The 18,798-nt window shown below is 40.5% G+C and overlaps 1 protein-coding gene across 1 annotated transcript; it reads right to left on the minus strand.

Moving 5' to 3' along the window:
- Positions 1 to 836: 836 nt before the first annotated feature.
- efcc1 (EF-hand and coiled-coil domain containing 1) lies at positions 837 to 16,923 on the minus strand. Its single transcript, XM_065955336.1, has 8 exons — positions 16,107 to 16,923; positions 14,507 to 14,946; positions 6,502 to 6,650; positions 5,259 to 5,394; positions 3,924 to 4,080; positions 2,166 to 2,324; positions 1,535 to 1,604; positions 837 to 1,393 (listed from the first exon to the last, which is right to left on the minus strand). Exons 1-8 carry the CDS (start codon positions 16,782 to 16,784, stop codon positions 1,260 to 1,262), a joined length of 1,923 nt encoding a protein of 640 aa, XP_065811408.1. The 5' UTR covers positions 16,785 to 16,923; the 3' UTR covers positions 837 to 1,259.
- Between the last annotated feature and the right edge of the window lie 1,875 nt (positions 16,924 to 18,798).

An 18,798-nucleotide genomic window follows, 5' to 3' on the forward strand; every position in this document is an offset into this window, starting at 1 on the left:
GATTGTAAAAATATCTATAAATTGAGTGATCAAACATGTAACTGTTGTATAGGTGTGTCATGTTGCCTTAAGTATTCAATGTTTCATTTCTTTTCTTAACGCTTGCAGCATGGAAGTGAATCAAGTTATTCAAGTTGACAGCAGGGGGAGTTAAGACATTAAGACATTGCTTTTGCAGTGCTGGCTTAGTTCAGTTTGAACAGCAGGGAGCCCCGTGTGATGTACCGAAGCTACAGTCATTGTTGCACTGGTTCCAGTTAGACTCCTGGTACTGCAGCTATAAGGTGCGTACCATCCCAGTACTCTCTCCAAATATTTCCAGTCTCTCTCAAGCTTACCTGTCAAAGGCAAACAGCCCCACAAAATACTTGCCATTGCTTTTAACAGTCCTAAATCAATAAGAATGATCTAAACTTTGTCAATTAAAGGCTTCAGTGTTATATTACAAATGAGTGTTTTTTTTCTTCAAACACCCTCATACCTCCAAATGGTAAAAATAACTTAGTAATTGTCCAATGTCAGGGGAGGCAGCTTTCTGATGCTTGAATATGATATAACTGTTGTGACTTTATGCCGAGACTGTTTTGGTAAAGACAGAAACAGGTTTATAATTGTCAGTATTTGTGTTTTTGTTGTACTTTTTAAGTTAACCTATATTCTTGGGGTGTATATATAGCAAAAATATGAACCCCTGAATGCAATACTGATGTCTGAACAACCCTGAGGCATCAAGAGGATCGCTTAGTGATCATTTTAAAAAAGGCAGTCCCCCCCCAGTTGGTCAAACGTCAGTCGCACTCTGTAGATGACAGATTGGATTTTGAAATGCAGACATGTTTGATGAATCTCCAAGATTGAGATGAATTTATTCAGTTCTATAAGGGATGTTTTTGTCCAGATACATTTCACAGACCAGTTGACATGATAGATCAGGGTTAGCTTAAATCAACATATTCACATTCAGAACTCTTCACTTGGGGGAAAAATCCTTATTGAAACATGAATGAGTTATGTGCAATATAAAAATCTTGAAAAAATATATAAGAAAGAATTCCCTTTATATGTAGAAAGCATTTTGCTGCACTAAGTAACTTTCTAAACTAACATCCCTTTATAGATAATAGGGCCTGAGGAATATATATGAGACATATGATACACTATACACAGTAATTAGCTTGGTTTATGACAACTGTTCAACTTTTCAGTGTCCTTTAAAAAGTCTGCTGGTTGGTGATTGGCCCAGCAGGAGGCAGTGATGTTTAGCAGGAGATGATGAGGGTGTTCAGAGACTGCTGACTCTGTGTTCGCTCCAAAGGGCCGCCAGTTGACAGAATCTCACAGGCAGCCAGTTCGTGATAGAGAGCGTTGAGCACCTCCAGAATGTGGGCTTTCCCTGTGCAAAAAGAGAAAACAGATGTGGCCGCTGAGTGAACGAGAATTCAATTCAATTCCATGCCCTGGGTAACCGTAAAATGCCATTATCACATTTCACAGGACTTGTATTGAGTTTACTGGGCGTGTGAGCTCTACTTACCGTGTTGCGGGTCGCTACAAGACTCCAAAGTGCTGAGCAAGATCTTCCCCAGAGACCTGCGTGAGACGTTCTGTACCAACAGAGAGAGAATTCTCAGATGGCGTTCAGGCAATTAACAGGCACTTTAATAGGCAATCTGACTCTTGTTACCACAGAGGCTCTTACATGTCGAACAAGTGAAATTAATTTTCTTTCAGATCTTTAATCAACCCCTGACTGTTAGCGTTACATCACGATGGTATAAACAAAGTCACATTCTAGTCATGTGACAGGCATGTATGTACAGCATATAAAACGGCTTTTTTAATGGCTTAAAGTGGACTTTTATTTCTAAAAATAGAAATAGGTTTCTATCTGGTGTCTTGTCCTAGAAACATTCTAGAGGACACTTTCTGTATTCACCAGAACAAAATAATTTCCGTGCAGCGTGGGTGGAATTCTCTAAACTCTGGGCCGAACTGATTTTCATTACTTCAGTTTCTGTGAAGAGTTTCTGTTCACATGAAGAACTGCTTTTGTCAAGATTTTTCATTGTGTTAAAAATCAAAACAATGTGTTTGAGCCTTAACAATAGAAAGCTGTTAAATATAAACACACAGCTTTTATGTTTAAGTGATGTACTGTGACTAACCAGGTCTCTGAGCTGCTGGAGGAGCTGCAGGATGTCCACCAGTTTCTCCTCCACCAGCGACAGACGGACCCTCTCTGTCTCCAGCATCTGCAGCTCCATCTGAAGCAGCTCAGTCTCCTCTGCCTTCTGCTGCAGCTCCTGCAACAGAGAGTCCTTCATCTGGAAGACATAGCACACACCCGAAAAACACAGTTGATACCTATACTAGTATTTTGAAGAAGTCATTTATGAAGTCAGCGTCGTGTGGCCTTAATAGCTTTAAAAGACTCATATGACATCATGGTGGTTCAACCCAGAGAGCTTAAAAACGCCTTTAACTGCCTGAAGTAATGATGCATCTTAAAGAGAGGTGAAACATCTTCAACTCTACAACTGCAGTCCTTATGACGATTTAATTGTAAGCTGACTTTTTTTTCAATGTATATTTGGGCTTTTTGCCTTTATTAGAGATAGGACAGTGGATAGAGTCAGAAATCATGGAGAGAGAGAGAGAGAGAGAGGGGAATGACATGTGAGAAAGGAGCCACAGGTTGGATTCGAACCCGGGCTGCCTGCTTGGAGGACCATGGCCTTCATACATGGGCCACCAGCGCCCCTATGTTTTTTTGTTTTAACTATGAGCAACTCCTTTATCTTCTAATTCCATTGTGGGAAAATTGACACAAAGCACAATTTTTATACAAAGTCTACAAAATCCATGGAAAGGCCCAAACTAACATGAGATTATAAGATTTGAGCTGAGTGATGTTCTTTTGGAGTTTCTTGTGTTGGTCATGGTGAACATGTGTAAGAATGAACGTGTGTATAAGTGCAAAAATTTTACTCAAAGATCTTTTTTTATGATTGGACAAAGGAAAAAGATAAATTTGATGTTGGAAACATACACATTACTTGTTAATGTGATTAATTCAGTGCTGGATTCTGAATTTTTATACTTGATGATTTGTTTAAAATAAGAAAACCCTAAAATGATATCAGCCTTATGCCTAAAAGACCCAACCAGACTTGTTACAAGAGCAACTGGGTATGTCACTCTTCCAGATGTAACATGCTACAACATAGGTCTGCTAAACATGCTAAAACAAAATAAATATCCTCTGTAAATTTATGTCAGATGTCGAGGTTAGAGTCACGTGTTTGGCCCACACTATGGTACTGTGGGTTGGCCTTCCAAAAAAGTTGGAAATCCCAGCAGTGCGCCGTTACGTCAAAGCGTATTGAAGGACAAAGGTCTCACCCCATACATCCTGAACATAAACAAAGCCTCACAGTCAGGACTTTGTTTAGTTTTAACTTTTCCTCTCCGAGTGCTGAGACGTTCTGGGAACACATTACATCACTGTTCCCCTTCTGTCTGTCTTCCTGTGTTGTGAAAAAACTACTCGACTGTAACGGGAGAGCTTTAATTTATGATATTCCTCAATGTTGGGGGAGTGTTTCTGTGGTTGGTTCCAGTGAGAAGCAGCTGCAAACACACCCACCCACACACACACACGCCCTGTGTCTCTGGTGACGTTGCTGGTGGTTTGGTTAAGTTGAAGCTGCAGGATTGAGCCTCTAGCTGTGGTTTAGGCTTTGAAGCCCTCCACGGTCATAACAACCATTACCAGTCCTCTCTAATCCAGTTAAATACCACAAAAACAGCCACAAAATGACTAAAGATGTAAAGCCGGGCAGAAAGATGTCCAGAAAGAACAGTTTTCAGAGGACACTTAAGCGGCCCACCCTGGTGAGAAGGAGGTCAGTGGTGGTTTGTACCTGGTCCATGTCGATCTCTGCCTGGCTCTCCTTCAGCTCGAGCTGTTTATGCAACCTGGTCACTCTCTCCAGAAGCTCCACCACAGCACTGCAGCTCTCCTCGCTCCTCGAGCTCCCGAAATTAGACATCAGCTTCTTGAATGCTTTATTGTCGCACCTGATCAACGACATGTACCACAGGAAAGTCAAACTTAGAGTTTCAGTAGCTGTCACATAATCAAGACTGACACATTTGTTTGAAAATGATGTGGTTCAGCATTGTTTCTTGTGGAAAGTCAAGTCTGAGTTAAAGACATTGACATTGTTTTCCTTTGTCCAATTACTCATTGCAAGCTTGAAGCACAATAGGAAAAAATACGATGTTGTTAGTCTTTTGACTTGTTTCAAAATATTACAACTGAAGCTATGTTTTCCAGATGTTTTGTCAAGTTCAATTTAAAAAACTTTTCACAATTTCCCATTGAAGTTGTTGAGCTTGCATACTCGTAGACCAGAAAGTGAAATATATTTTCGCACATAGGTGTGAATGACAATGTGAATGTGGGTGTCAGTATACATGCAGCCCTGTGAGCCCGGATCAAAAGTATTATTTGTGTTCAGTATTACTCATATCAGCATTTAGTTCAATTAACAAGAAATGGAATAAGATGTAGACATTCAGAGTGATAGACAGAGCAATGATTGTGACCCAATGCAGCTATTTTACTGAGCTCTTTGGACTCTTTTAGCATTTTGCTTAAAGCTTTCATCAACCTTGTTTTTATCACCAAAAGGCAGCTGATTTCATTAAAGTTTAGTGAGTCATCTCCATTTATCTCACCACGTTTACATTTACATACTATATTCACTGACACCTACAAACACTGTACACTACCTGCCCGCATCAAACAACAAACAAGCAAAGCTAGCAGCTGAGCTAGCTGTTGAAGGTTTATTATTATTAGGAATTGGTCAAACAGAGCCTGACTCTGCATGAATCTCATTCTGTCCTGAGCTTGGATGTGTATTAGGCATCGTTTGCTTACATCTTTGCCACGTATGCAAATGAATCAAACTACACTGTGTGTCTGTCAGTGTGTTTTGGTGACCTTCTGCCCCCAGATTTGCCACAAGCCTTATGCAGCTTTTAAAACAATTTGTTATTTATGTATCTGAGTGAGCTTAGTGTTTCACTTTGTTCATTAAAAACATGTGTAAAATGTAAATACTTGAGCTGTAGCTATCCTGTTATGGAGAGCAAGCTGAGCAACACCAAAGTAGTGCCAGGTTTGCCACTAGCTTTCTGTAATCTGGTGCACTGCTTTAACATATAGTGAAGATATGAATGTGCAGGACCTTTCCCCACAGCAGGACAGCCTGGTTAAGATCCTCTTCACTTCAGCCACCTGCCTCTGCTGATCTCCGGTCCATTTGTCCTCCTCCTCGTCAGAAGCTGCCTGGCCCTCCACAGACCGAAAAAGCTGCTCCTCCACTAAATACCACAACACACATATATAGATTATTATCATTATAACAGAGGGCGTTAGAGAGGACTGTACGGTGGAGAAGTCCTAATGGCAAAGTAGAAACTGAAGCTGGTGAATTAAATGAGATGATTGATGTCATTAACTGGTTTACGCTGTTTTTATAGGTCGTATTATCCTTTCTTTTCCTCCAGCTTCTAGATTTGTGTATTTAATAGCTGAATTTTAAGGTGTTTACTGTTCATTCAACAAGGAGACTGCACACTGGGCTCTATGAGGTTACAATGTGTTCATGTTCACGACTTTTCTTTATTTTTTTAGATTGATTTAGCATTAAAGGAATTAAAAAGTTTATAAAAGAAGAAAAAAACAGTCATTTTTAGCCGAGTTCTGCAAACCAATGCTTCTAGATTTTTTGCAGAGCACTTTGGGGCACTTGTGTTGGCTAACCTACAAAAATGCCACGGAATACCTTTTAACAAATGTTGTGCAAAATCCAAGTGTGTCATGGGCAATTTCAACATCGAGTGGCAAGCCATTCTGGAGAAATGTTGTTGATATACAAATTCCACAAGCCTCACAACTACCGCCTTCCCTCCACCCCTTAAATATATAACACATTTTGCCAGGGGAAACTTCAGGGAAGAATTTCCTAATGCTAGACTGGTGTTTTTCTTTTTCTTGTCAGTGAGTAAGTGGCATAAGGAGAGCAGCTGGCAGAGGACTCGCTACAGGCCCATTTGTTTGTTGTCAATATTACAGAGAGGGCTGTGTACGAGGACAGTTAGCACACCATGAGGAGGTACTTACTCAATTTTAGTTAAAGGGTATTGATTAAAATAGCACACCCAACCTTAACAAATAATAAGACTGGTTCTTTAATCATGAAGGGGAAAATTAGTAACTTTCTTAAGACGATTGCTTATTCCCAATCAGTAGTTATTCATCGCTCTTATTAACAACAGTACCAAGGTTGTATAAAATAGATTCTTAGGAATTCTGACTTTACTCCCATAAATGTAAAAATCATAAATCGCCTGGTTCTTCTCCTCACCCCTGTACAGTAATGAGACATTAGCACTGTGTGATGTGCTTTCATGACAAACATGTCTTACTCTTATCCGGGGTCGTCACAGCTCGTCCTGTTGGTGAGCAGCGGTCATGTTGGGACCCCGAGCAGCATCTTTGGCCCGGCCTGCTGCCAACACTCAGCGGCGGCTCTGCACCGGTGCTGCTTGGGAGTTGTAGTTTGGTCACCTCTGACCTGCAAGAGCGTTTTTGTAAGTTTAATGTAGCTGTGTGACTGCATGTTGTCTGTAAATGCTGCACTGTAAGTCTTCATGCTACATTCAACTGATGAAGGGGCTCAAACTGCTCTTCAAATTCTCACCGATGAGAAATGTTTAGTCCAAACCATTTGTGGACTTCTGAGAGAACATATCAAGTATCACAAGGCGGTGTGTATTAAGGCACATCTACAACCGCCATGATAATTTTATAGAGGCCTGTGATGTTGTATGCCAAATCTGGGTGGGGTAATTGAAGCCAGACATTGTATCTTTAAGGCATTTTTACTGTAAAGTGGGTCAATGGCAGACAGGCGCTGTTACAGTGCAGTACGCACTGCAAGATGAAAGCTAAAAACACTGGAAAAGAGTGAAATAAAATGAGAGCACAGACGTTTTTAGATGCATTAAACATCTTTAAGACACCTCTGCTGTTGACAAGATCTGTAGCAGGTTTATTCAATATGTCATGTAGTTCCTTACTGCAAAGACACATTCAAACATCTGTCACTGAAAAAAAGTCTGAGACTGCAGTTTGTGCCGATCAATCGTTCTGTAATGGTTTGAATTAGCTTTCTAGCTTTCTCCTGCTGTCTACTCTTTTGTGTTGGTGGAAATCCGATAGGGGCCTTCGTAAATCACAGAGTAAGTGTTTCCAGATGATGATGTCTTGCCGAAAAAAAGAAGAAAATCTAAAAAAGGTTTTCAACAGCCTGACTGTGTTTAAAAAAGAAAAGAAAAAAACTGAGCATTCATGCTTATATCCTCTTGGCACAAGACTGACTATGCTGTAAGACAACTTTCAACTCTACATTTGTGCACTACTTCGGTTTGTGCAAAACTGGCGAGAAATGACTGACTTCAGTGAAAGTCAATAATTGCAGCATGATTTCAGGCAATCAATCAGAGAGTCATGTTTGAGTTAGTGGGGGCCACATTGGAGGAAAGAAGGAGCTAGTTCATGAGGGCCAGCAGCTGCAAGCCAACGTGAGACTGGTGCATAGACGTGAAGATACACAAAACTTTCCTGGTTGCTGTGGAGACGCTGGGACTCTGGAATGAGCTGAGGGCCTTTTCAAATGCAGGCTTTGGTGTGACTAATTGCACTTTAATTGACAGTTGTTTGAGAGAGGCTGAAGCCTGTGTCCAGTGGATACTGTAGCGAGCACACAGCTTCTGGCTCTTGCCTTTGACATGTTTGGAGGTTGAAAAATCAGTCCTGCTTTGTGCCTTGGTACAAAAGAAAATTCCTCAACGCTTTTGATGCTGGTGAAACGTATCCCAAATGTCACATAAAAACTAGTTCTGGTTTAGTTTGACTGTGCATGTAATTCATCACAAAGTCTGACAGCAAAAGAGGTCTGGTTGTATTGCTGATCATGGGAATTCCGACTGAATGAACACAGACACCTGAAAGTGGTCCAGACAGACACCCTGGATATCAGTCAAACTGCGGGATGCTGTAGACATAGACATGATTTGATAAACGTTCCATTAGACATGTATGATAGCTCCTGCCAATGGACCAAATGCAAAACCAGCATGGCTGGGTTTGACCTGCCAAAATGAAAATATCAATTTGTTTGCCTATTCTAAAGAGAAGGAGAAGTTAAAATACACTGCAGACTGTTAAGTGTTATATGAGAGTTCATATTCCCACAAAGAGTGAGTAATGACACATCTTTGATATCTAATACATTTTAGACTTTCACAATAATATTTGTGCATGTTTTTTTTTTTTTAAATATACTTTTAAAACTTAAAACTGCAATATTAAATAGTTTGTTATGTTGGTGAGTCAGGCAATGGACCGGACGTGTCACACTCCATCCTGCATGGATCTCTTTACTCTTTACCTCAACTGTATCAGCGATACTCTACAGACTCACCAAGACCTCTAGAGGACAAAAGATGCAATTACATGCACAGTGTACAGCAGGAACGCAAGATGCAAAGCTTCTTGTATTTGTAAACACAACGTACATTTACTTCAGACAAAATAAAGAAAAAAGACTTTAGTCATTGTGATCAAACCATAGAGAATCATCACCTGATTTAAAAAAAAGGCTAGCTAGCATTTGGCTTAATATTTCCGCCAGATTTGACAGAGGCGTGTGACGTTAATGCTAATGTTCATGCAAGCTGTTTGGTCTCTTTAGCTGCAACACAGCAGCTGATAAAAACCAAAAAAAGTTCTGATAAACCAGCTCAACACCATGTAGCCAAGTGAACAGATGAAGCTAGAGACGGGCATCGAAAAAACTCCAAATGTGAAGCAGCAGCTAGCCAAAAGGAGAGTGAACACATTTGACACAACTTCAACTTAATGATAATGTCACAGCACTTCTGCTATAGACAAGCAAGTGTCAATTTCAGCTTAATATGGTGACTACATAACATCAGGGTCGTGGATCTCAATCTACTGAAGTGCTTCCAAAAACTGATTACAGCTGCCTTAAGCATGACGAGGAAAAGAACATATAACATTTTGTACTCCGGGGATTTTTGTTCCGCTAAGAAAGATAAAGAACACGGAAATAAAACAAACTTAATTTTCTCAGGTCAAACATATCAGAGCTGAATCTAGTGGCGTACAACACTAGTGGTTTTCAGGATGTAATTGGAGCGTATAGATAATCAATTTAACGTTTCCTGCTCTGTGTTCTCTACTCGTCTTTGATTCCTGTTTCAAAGCGGCTTCTTGGCTCTTTTGTAGCAACAATGAAATTGAATAGGCTTAAAATTAAAATCACATGAAAAGGAAGGGAACATTAGGAAGTGTGTATTAACTCTGTACTGCAGGTGAAAATATAATCCTATGAGTCTTAGATTGGGACATTGTTGGCGCACCAAATTGGAGCCCCTGGGAAGGAAAACGCTCCAGTGATATAGTTAGATATAATTTGATGCGTTTTGTAGCCTTTGTAGGCATAATTATTACTGCATCACTTAGGAACACACACATATTGGAGTGAAGTTTTACATGAGGAGCTCTATTGTGCTTTGTCAGTGGATTTCTAATTAATAGGATCCTGTATTTTGTCCTATTAGTAAAACCCTAAAGCCATTTGTAAGCCTGTGGAGGCCTGTACAGCTGTTTGTTGTTAGAGCCAGGACACCCAGAGTCCTCTCTATGTTTATTACAGTATGGAGCTGAAGTGAAAGCTCCATCAACATGACCCCCCCCTTCCCCCCCTTTCCCTCAATGTTTCCCCCTCCTCCCTGAAGAGCAGTTTCCTCTTTCAGGTGTCACTGGTCAATGACAGTCTTCTTGCTCTGCAGAGGTTACAAATGAGGGCACGCTGTAAACCTGAGCTTGAACTTGAAGTTCAGTGCAGATAGGTGCCCTGAGCCATGACAGAGACGGGTGAGGGGGTCATGTTTTCATAGCTGACGGTTATTAATCAAGTCCTCTTGGGAAACACCCGTACAATGAGGTGGTTTCTGGGATACAAATAAAGCAGCTTCAGTGATGTTTAGCAAACGGGGGACTTAATCCAACAGCTAAAGGCGGTAACATTTACAGAGGGCATGTAGGCAAAGAAATCCAAAGTCAAACAAACAAAGGTATTCAAAGAAGAGGGAAATATATACAGAGAGAAGTCCAACAATGGTGGGTGGCATAAGTTTACAATATATTTTGTGTGTGATATATTTCTGCTGTTGTAAGCATACTTCAAAACCGGAGAGACTGAGGACAGGGCAGCTGCTCAACGTGGAAATGAGCCCACTTGGGAGTGTACATTTTTTGATGGCTGTTCAAGAAAAACAGTAAGGCGGCAGCAGCAGACTGCCACGGGTCCCACACGTCTCCCGAGTGTGTCCTTTCCGCGTTATTTAAAGGGTAGGAATGCCGTGGCAGCACCTGCTCCACACAATGCCGCAGCTCTTGTGCAGCGGCAGATAAATGGTCTGCTGGACCCTCCTCTCCCCTCTGCTCTCAGGCGCCACGCAGGGAGCATGAAAAGGCTGGGAGATTATGCCTCCCATGGGGCCTGCCTTCAGTGGGCCAGGGGTTAGAGGCATACAGAGAAAAAGTCTGCAGGCGTGCCGATAAAACGAGACCTGAGTTTTAAACTTAAATTTAGGACACATGTGCGTGGGTGAGTTCTCTGGAAATCCATGGACATTAAGTAAAAGTTTCAGATGAGGAAAGTTGAAGTTTTTAACCTCCAAACTGCATCGTTTCTTTGCAACACAAAAGGAAAATGGAATGTTTAATGAAGCCATTCCTCTCCTGTGTGCCTTGAAAAACATGTCTGTCATTTCATGAACAAACAGTTGAGTGTTTGCTTCTTCCTCCAGATGGTAGACTTTCCTCCCCCTCATTTCTTTTTCTTCCTCTCGCTGTGTTTCCTATTGTCTAATCCTTCTGGCCCGCAGAGCTCTATAGGCTACAGTGACTGATTTAGACTCTTTTTACCTTGTGGTGTAAAAAGAAAAACAACAACTTAAAAGTGACACCATTAGACAATTCCAGCCTACAAAGACCTCCCTGTGCAAATCATCCCCTGTTAAAAGGTGCAGCTCCCATCTGCCCCCCTGTTCTAGTGCTCAGTCCAAAGAAATCACAGACAAGTTACGCAACAACACCCACTCATCTTAGGTTTCATACCGATGACCACATTTTATAAACTGACTTCTACTTGGATGTTGATGGAAAGTTGAAAGGGGATTTTGTAGATGAGAAAATTGTACATCCAGATGGAAAAACTAAAAGCGGAAATCAAGACAAAAATCATGTTCCACATTTAAGGAAGAATACATATATGTTTTATGCCAAGAGTTAGATAAGAAATATTTGTTCAGTTGAGCTAGCTTAGCATATAGCAGCAGAAAAATGGAGGTAGCCTGAATAGAGACATGACACTCTAGCGTACATCTCATCAAACAAATACAATATAAGGAGAATACCAGTTAGCTTAAGAGTTCCTGAAGGCAACTTGTATTAGTTTTAGACACTCTGACTTGTGTATTTCCAGTAATATGATATCTAGCTATGCTAACTGGCCATAGCTTCATAGTTAGTGAAACAACAGTGAGAGTGGTTTCAATCTTCTTACAAAACTTTTGCTTGCAAAATTACATTTATTTCACAAAATGTTAGGTTGCTCGCATCCTTGAACTTCATCTTCATCATCAGTGTGTTCAAGTGGAATCCACAGTAAAGAAGCGATGCCTGCTCCCAAACAACCACCAGCCCTGAAGCCCATTATCTCTTGGGATCCTGAAACATCTTAGTTAATCTCGTTTCTCCTCACAGCAGTTTAGAATATGCCTCAAGGCTCAAGTGACAGTCGATCGTTTCATCAGGCCTCTTGACATGCTTCTCTAAACCCATTACATATGACCCGAGACATCTGACACTGGGACAGCTGGATGCAAGAAAAATTACTTAATTTTGAGGAAATTCAGAATGATAAAAGTGTATATTATCAAGATTTGTCTTCAATTATAGGGGGAAAAAAACACAGTTTCTCAGTCAGATATTAAAAACCACCTATACAGTTCTCTCAAGCCATGTCCTTGGATAAGAAGTAACCAAGCAAGCATTTTGGATTTAAGGGGGGGATATTCATGGAGCTTGGTTGCTAAGATCTATAAGAACGGGGAGCCTGTGTGGTATTGTTCGTTGGGGAGGAGAGCGAAAGAAGTGAGCAGAGATTGATGAGAATGGTCAGTCTGTTGAGGTCCTCACTCAATGGAGCTTTCTCTTGACAAGTCAGGGCCTTTGTGGTGTTGAATTATTTGTCATTAGGGTATCAATGGAAGGGCAGTGAAAAGACTTTGGAACGCAGTCCGCATAGATTAGTGGAGTTTTGGGTTAAAGAAGGGGTATTGTGCTTATGTGATTTGTTATTTAGAATCACCTTAAGGCAGGTAGCCATCAATCATATGTGTCTGGTTGTGTCTGACTGTGTTTGAGAGTTCATAATAACAGCATTAGGTAGAGCTTACCACCATTTAGAGACATCAGTTACGTAAGAAAGCCAGACCTGCAGACAATGATTACATGGTTGGAGTAGGGACAACAGACACAAAGATAAACATTAAACCAACAGCTTTGTACTTAAAAAGTCCAATTACACCCTTACTTCCACCAAAATGAATAGTTCCCAACAGTAGCGGAGCTCAGGCGAAACCAACCTGCCACACACGATGCCTGTTAAATAAAGTAAATCACAACAAGGCTGAAAATTACAATAGCAGACCACATCAAGCCATCGTGAGCAGCATGGCAGATTGTTTCCAGGCATGATGCCAGAACTAAACAACGTTCATTCATTTTATTGTACGACAAATTATAATTCATTATGGTTTATTCAAGCCAAAAAAAGCCCTCTTAATTCAATAACCAGCCAAAACAAGCCCTCACTCTCATGACATGATGAACAGCCAGACACTTGCTTTGCTCAGGGTTTGACAGCCTGTTGGAGCAAATGAAGAGGACATAAAAGCCTCTTTGTGTAAGTGTATATACTCTCTCTCTGACTTTAGGGCAGTATTTCTTTTGATGCATCATTAATGTGAAAAATATCTGTAGTTCACTACAAAGTAATTTTCGAAGAACTAAAGTCAATCACAAACATTTACCACCGTCTTCTTTTGCACTGCCTTTGATGTCTCAGTATTCTTCAAACAAACTAGTTTTCAGAGTTAGTGAACAATATGGGACAGTTAAGTAATGATGTGAACAACCACAGCGCCACGCTAAAAATATATAGTAAAGCAATAAAATGTGAAATAATTTACTAAATAATTTAAATTCTACTCATTGTGCAAAAAATATAATTCCCTCTTGGGTTTTTGAGGAGCTTTTTAAAATTATTTTTATTTCAAAATGTCATTCCCCACCCCCCACCTTCTGCTTTCTTCCACTTTTTATTTGGTAATGCCACTTTTTATGGTAGCGGTGTTGTCTCTTAAGCTCTAAAGCTACAAGCTAAAGCTAAAGTACCACCAGAAGAATAGCGCATTAGCACTTTAAACAAAAGTCATAATGCATTGAGTTTAACTTTATTGAGTGAAAGTGGTGGAAGTTGAAAATGATTTGGAAAAATTACAAAAAACATCCAACGCATCCCAAATTCAGCTATTAAAAAAGAGGTTTTAAGTGTTATTTAAGAGTTAGCCTGTGACTTTGTGGCATAAGCTGTAATGAAGTGTCGCTCTCATCTCAGGTTTACTCAAACATGTCTGGTGCTTTTTTTCTCGCAGGTGGAGAGTAAGTGAGCAAACAAGGCTTAGTGGGAAGGATGATGTATTGGGATGTGATTTTCTTACACAGCCTCTTTTCAACAAGACGTTACTTAAGTGGTTGATTGTTGATGTTCAGAAATAACAACAATCAAGGTAACAAATTAAAGGTACCGTGTGTGGTTTTTGACCACAAGTTATGTTATGGAGCTATGATTTCATGGGTGGTATTCCAATCTTTTTTTCATCAGGCCACCTATGTTCTGCTGATCAAAAACTAAAGACACTTCAACCAAACATAACTTGTGTTACTAGATAACTCCACAGGGAACACTAAGAGACCACATAACAAAGTAGTGGCTACAACCCATAAAACAAAAGTCCTAACAACAGGAAAATGTCTAACATGAACACAATGTCAATCAGAATTAAGTGAAACAATGTGTAAATTCGCCATGATTGTCAGGTTATTGTAGAATAAAAACTGCGTCATTTTATATGACATGACTTCGCAGAGTACCCAGTTTCTCTTGGCAGTGCTAAGTTGCTAAATTCCCGGCTGGTTTGTTAAACAAATGCTTCAACATTAATGTAGAAATGTTTTTTTTTGCTTTTGCAGTGCTGCCAGTGTTTTTACCTGTAGTATAGGAGCTCTGATTCCAGCTGGATGATGTGTCTCTGCAGGGCTGGAACATGACTGGCCTTGGCCTCCAGTTCCTTCACCTTGCTCAGGCCACTGAGCAGCGCCTGCCTGGCCTCCTCCACCTTCCTCCTCATGCCCACCTGCTCCCTCTTCAAGGACTGGTTGCAGTCCTCCAGAGCAGCCACAGTCTCTTTAGAGCTCCACAGTTCCTTCTCCAGTCTCTGACTGCACAGCATTGCCTCCTCTACCTGTCTGTCTCTGGAATTCTGCAGAAGCTCTATCTCTTGGATAAGGTTCTGCAGACTCGTCAGGTTACTGTAGGTGCTGCTTTTCAGGTTTGTGTTGTTCATACTTTTCGGGGAAGATTGTTTCTGCTGCGCAACAAAACAGCCCTCCTCTGGTTTGTGTTTGGAGTGGCTTTTCCATAGTCCTACCTGGACAGAAATGAAACAGGTAACATGATGCAGGGGATCAAATTAAGATATTCCCTAAAACCAATATTGCATCTGCTTGGTTACATTCTAGAAATTTGTATTTTACAGTTTTTCTTTGTCTTAAAGTTTTTTTTTTTTACTAAAAACTTCAGCTTTAAGTCATTTTCCCAAAAAATATTGCATTGTTCACTTCTATTGTAATAGGCTTTTAAATCTGCAGTTATACATGTTCATACAATTATTGAATAACTTGCATGAGTTGCACAAAGTGCTCAATAAGACAGGATGATGGTTTATAAGTTACAACTAATGCTTTATTGCTTGATAAATAATAATGACTTGATGCCTGATGTCTGAGTAAAAAGCCAAGAGCATAATTCGGGTTGTCGGAACATGACTGAGAAAGATAACAAGCTTTGAACCTGCAGATGACAATTATTCCATAACATGTTCTTGCAAAGTCCTACAAACCGGATGTTGTCCTCTGAAAAGACTCTATGTTGTAATTGGCGCTTTAGTTAATCTAAAATAAGTCATTTACAAATGTTTTGCACATCAGTTGTAATCATTGGTTTGGCAGGATGTGGAAAATCCCTCGCTGGTGTTTACCTCCCTTCAGAATGACAGTTTGACTTTGTGTGTTCAGTTACCTCTTGAGTTCAACACTCCTCCAGTGGACTGTTGAACTTACCTGTTACCTTGTTTCATGAAAGGCATCCAAATGAAGAAAGAAAAACATCACATTTCATAAACATTTAAAATAATGTATTATCATAAAACCTGGGCATCACTTATCGTGAGAGAAAGGAGACTGTCCAACTTGTAAGGTATAACTATATTACCAATGTATGCACTGTTGCATTTAAAGTAAATCATAAGGCATTTATAACCACTTTAAAGAACTTCATTTTGGAACACCCTTACTAAAACACACACACACACACACACACACACACACACACACACACACACCCACGCAGGCAAGCACGCACACACACGCACACAAGGTAAGGAAGGGGGTCCTATGCAGAATGTGTAGCCTTACTATATTTTGTTCTTTTAGGGGATGAATATATCAGGATAACATTCGTATAACATGTGGACATCAAATGCAACACTAGAGCAGGGATTTAAATGTTGAATCTACACTTCACTCTTACCTGCAGAGCTAAACAGCGGGCATCACTGCTCTGAAGTGCAGCTCGCATATCCTCTATCAGCTCCCTCAAACTTGCATTCTCGTCTTCCAGTTTGGCTACCCGGTCCTCTGCTTCCTCCAGTGCCACTATCTCCTCATAGCACTCTTTGGAGCAGGATCCAAGTCTGCAGCCAGAGGCGTGCCGTCCCTCCGCGGAGGAACACGAGCCCTCGCTCACACCCACAGACAGGAGCTTCTCTCGCCTCCTCAGAGGGCTTCTCAGGCGGATCTGAGTCTCTATGTGCTCGCTGTCTTTCCCGACCAGCAGCCGACCGTTCTCATACTGACAGCCCGCCTTGGTGCTGAAGTGTCCGCACAGTTTGGCGTGGAAGTGTCTAAAGGTGAGCTCGCTGGGTAAATTGTCCGGCACCCCGGCGCATTCTGTATCCTCCGCGTCTTTGTTCAGTCCCAAAACTTTACACAAGATGTTAAAATCCTCCACAGGGATTTTCCCACCTCCTTGATAGTCGATGTGATGGAAAATCTCCTGTAGGTATTGATCCAGTCCGGTTGCCAAAACAATGATTTCGTTCTCCACGCCCCGGTCCAGTCCGTAATGGTAAGCCAGAGTGCTGACTATCCATTGTGTCCTGCGCGCTGGTCGGCTGTATGGATCAATGGAGTCTTTTGCGTCCATCATTTCTGCAGAGCAACATCATACTTCCACAAACTTTGCCCGGTTACTTTTTGTTTCTTCTATAACGTCCAATGTGTTTCGTGTTCATCCCCTCACTAGAAACCTGGAGCAGACTGGCGCAGCAAGAAACGAGGCGTGTGTTAAAACATAGCTCAGATTTGAATTAAGCTCTGCCCCCCAAATCTAAAAGCAGGGGTCCCAACCAGGAACCTGCAACGTACACATAGCCTACTATAACGGCCTCTTACTGCCGTTTGCAGGAGTGCGACCTAATTGCTACCAGGTGTGTAAACTTCTGTCATTCACTGGGGTTAGACCTTGTTAAGATGTAAGATACCCAAGAGACTAATAGCCAATATGCTGTGGCGCAGAGGTGCACCGTCCCTTTTCAACGGAAGCATTTTTTACTACATAGGCTAGTCTTGTGTTATTATTATTATTTTTATTTTTTTGTTGCACTATTTGCCCCTTAATTTTTCCCTAGCATGAGCTGCTTTGTTTTAAGTTAAATCTTCGAAACTTCTGAATAAGATGTCTCTACACTCAAGGCTCAATCAATTATTTTCCCCAAACACAGGCCTATAGGCAATTAGTCTACAACTAAGCCTAATCCATACTTCCATTAAAACGATGTCTCCTCATTAGCATAATTGGTGCTGCCTTCAAGTCCACTTCGTACATTCCACGTCCAAATGGACCCAGTAACGATCCTTCAACTAGCCTACACTATAACACCGAATCTAATTGACAAAACAAATTTGTCGACAACAATAATGTTATCTGCAACTGGCATAATCGAGTCTATAGCGGGGCTTACTTTCTTATTACATATAAAAGTATAAAAAAAAGATAGGCTTAATAAACCCAAGGTTCAAACTAGGTCTTTACTGCATATATGCCTAGTTTGGTTAATCATAGACTGTGAATATTATTCAGACTTTTTTCTTTCTTGATGTGGCATACAAATCTTCGTGAATTGAATGCAGGAAGGACACAAACTCAGACTATAGTTTTCTTTCCGTTGAGGTCGGAGGAATTCCGACAGTCTCAGAAGCACGTGAGGGCAACTAACACGCCACTTCACCACAATGGTTGTCATGGTGACGCGTGGGCTCTCACTGAAATCAAATAGTTGGACAGTTGAAGTTTGTGTGACAGCCTGGGCCCACTTCACGTCTTTACTACGACAGAAAACCTTTTCTTTTCTTTCTTTTTTTTAGTTCGCTGAGGTATCATCTTTAGACTTTTGTGTCAGTAGAGTTATAGAAAGTGTAGGAGTATGTTTGTGTGTGTCACATAGTCTAACCAACGGAAGCTGAGGTGAGTGCACAAGAATACAAAATAAACAAAATTATTAATATCGTATATTAATAGTTAATTTTAAACGTATGGATTGATTGTTGTGTAAAAACTTTAAAAACAGCGTCATGCACTCTTAGAAATTCCCCCTGTTAAAAAAAACAACATTAGAACGAAAGCAGCTCCAGCTGAACAGTGAACATTATCATATGGACAATCCTTTCTGAATATTCTCCATATCACTTCATTGTTTCATTTATAATCAAATTAGGGTAGGCTACTTGATTCCTATTTAATTATTATCACTTGAAATATAATTTAAGCAACCTGAAAAAAAAAATCAAACCCCAAAGTAAATTATTCCCAACACTTTAAATAACTAATTTGTCACATCTCAAATCTGACAATGTATGTATGAACTCATACATACATTTTACTCTGATAACATTATAAAAAAAACTGTGTTTAGCGTGTATCTAGTTAAACTACATGTTTTAAAACGTTTTTTTTTGGTTTCTTATAAGCTTGTATTAACCTAACATTTGTGATTAACTCTCTGCTGATTGTTTGCTCTTATTACAGACTTGATGTGAACTGTAAACACCAACATCCTCCTGCTGTTATTTCTCATTTACACTTTTCACAGTGTTTTTCATGGAAAGTATTACCATGGAATCAAAGACCATGTCAGAGACGGGTCGTTGTAATTCAGACTCTG

Source organism: Labrus bergylta, chromosome 5 (genome assembly GCF_963930695.1).
Source record: "Labrus bergylta chromosome 5, fLabBer1.1, whole genome shotgun sequence".
In the NCBI taxonomy this organism is placed as follows: Eukaryota; Metazoa; Chordata; class Actinopteri; order Labriformes; family Labridae; genus Labrus; species Labrus bergylta.

What these genes read in the sequence shown, in the direction of transcription:
- efcc1 (XM_065955336.1), bottom strand. Translation starts at nt 16,784, where the DNA reads ATGATGGACGCAAAAGACTCCATTGATCCATACAGCCGACCAGCGCGC. An exon ending in CAGAGATCGACATGGACCAG is followed by an intron (nt 2,325 to 3,923) that starts GTACAAACCACC and finishes TATGTCTTCCAG; the next exon opens with ATGAAGGACTCTCTGTTGCA. An exon ending in TCCAGCAGCTCAGAGACCTG is followed by an intron (nt 1,605 to 2,165) that starts GTTAGTCACAGT and finishes CTGTTGGTACAG; the next exon opens with AACGTCTCACGCAGGTCTCT.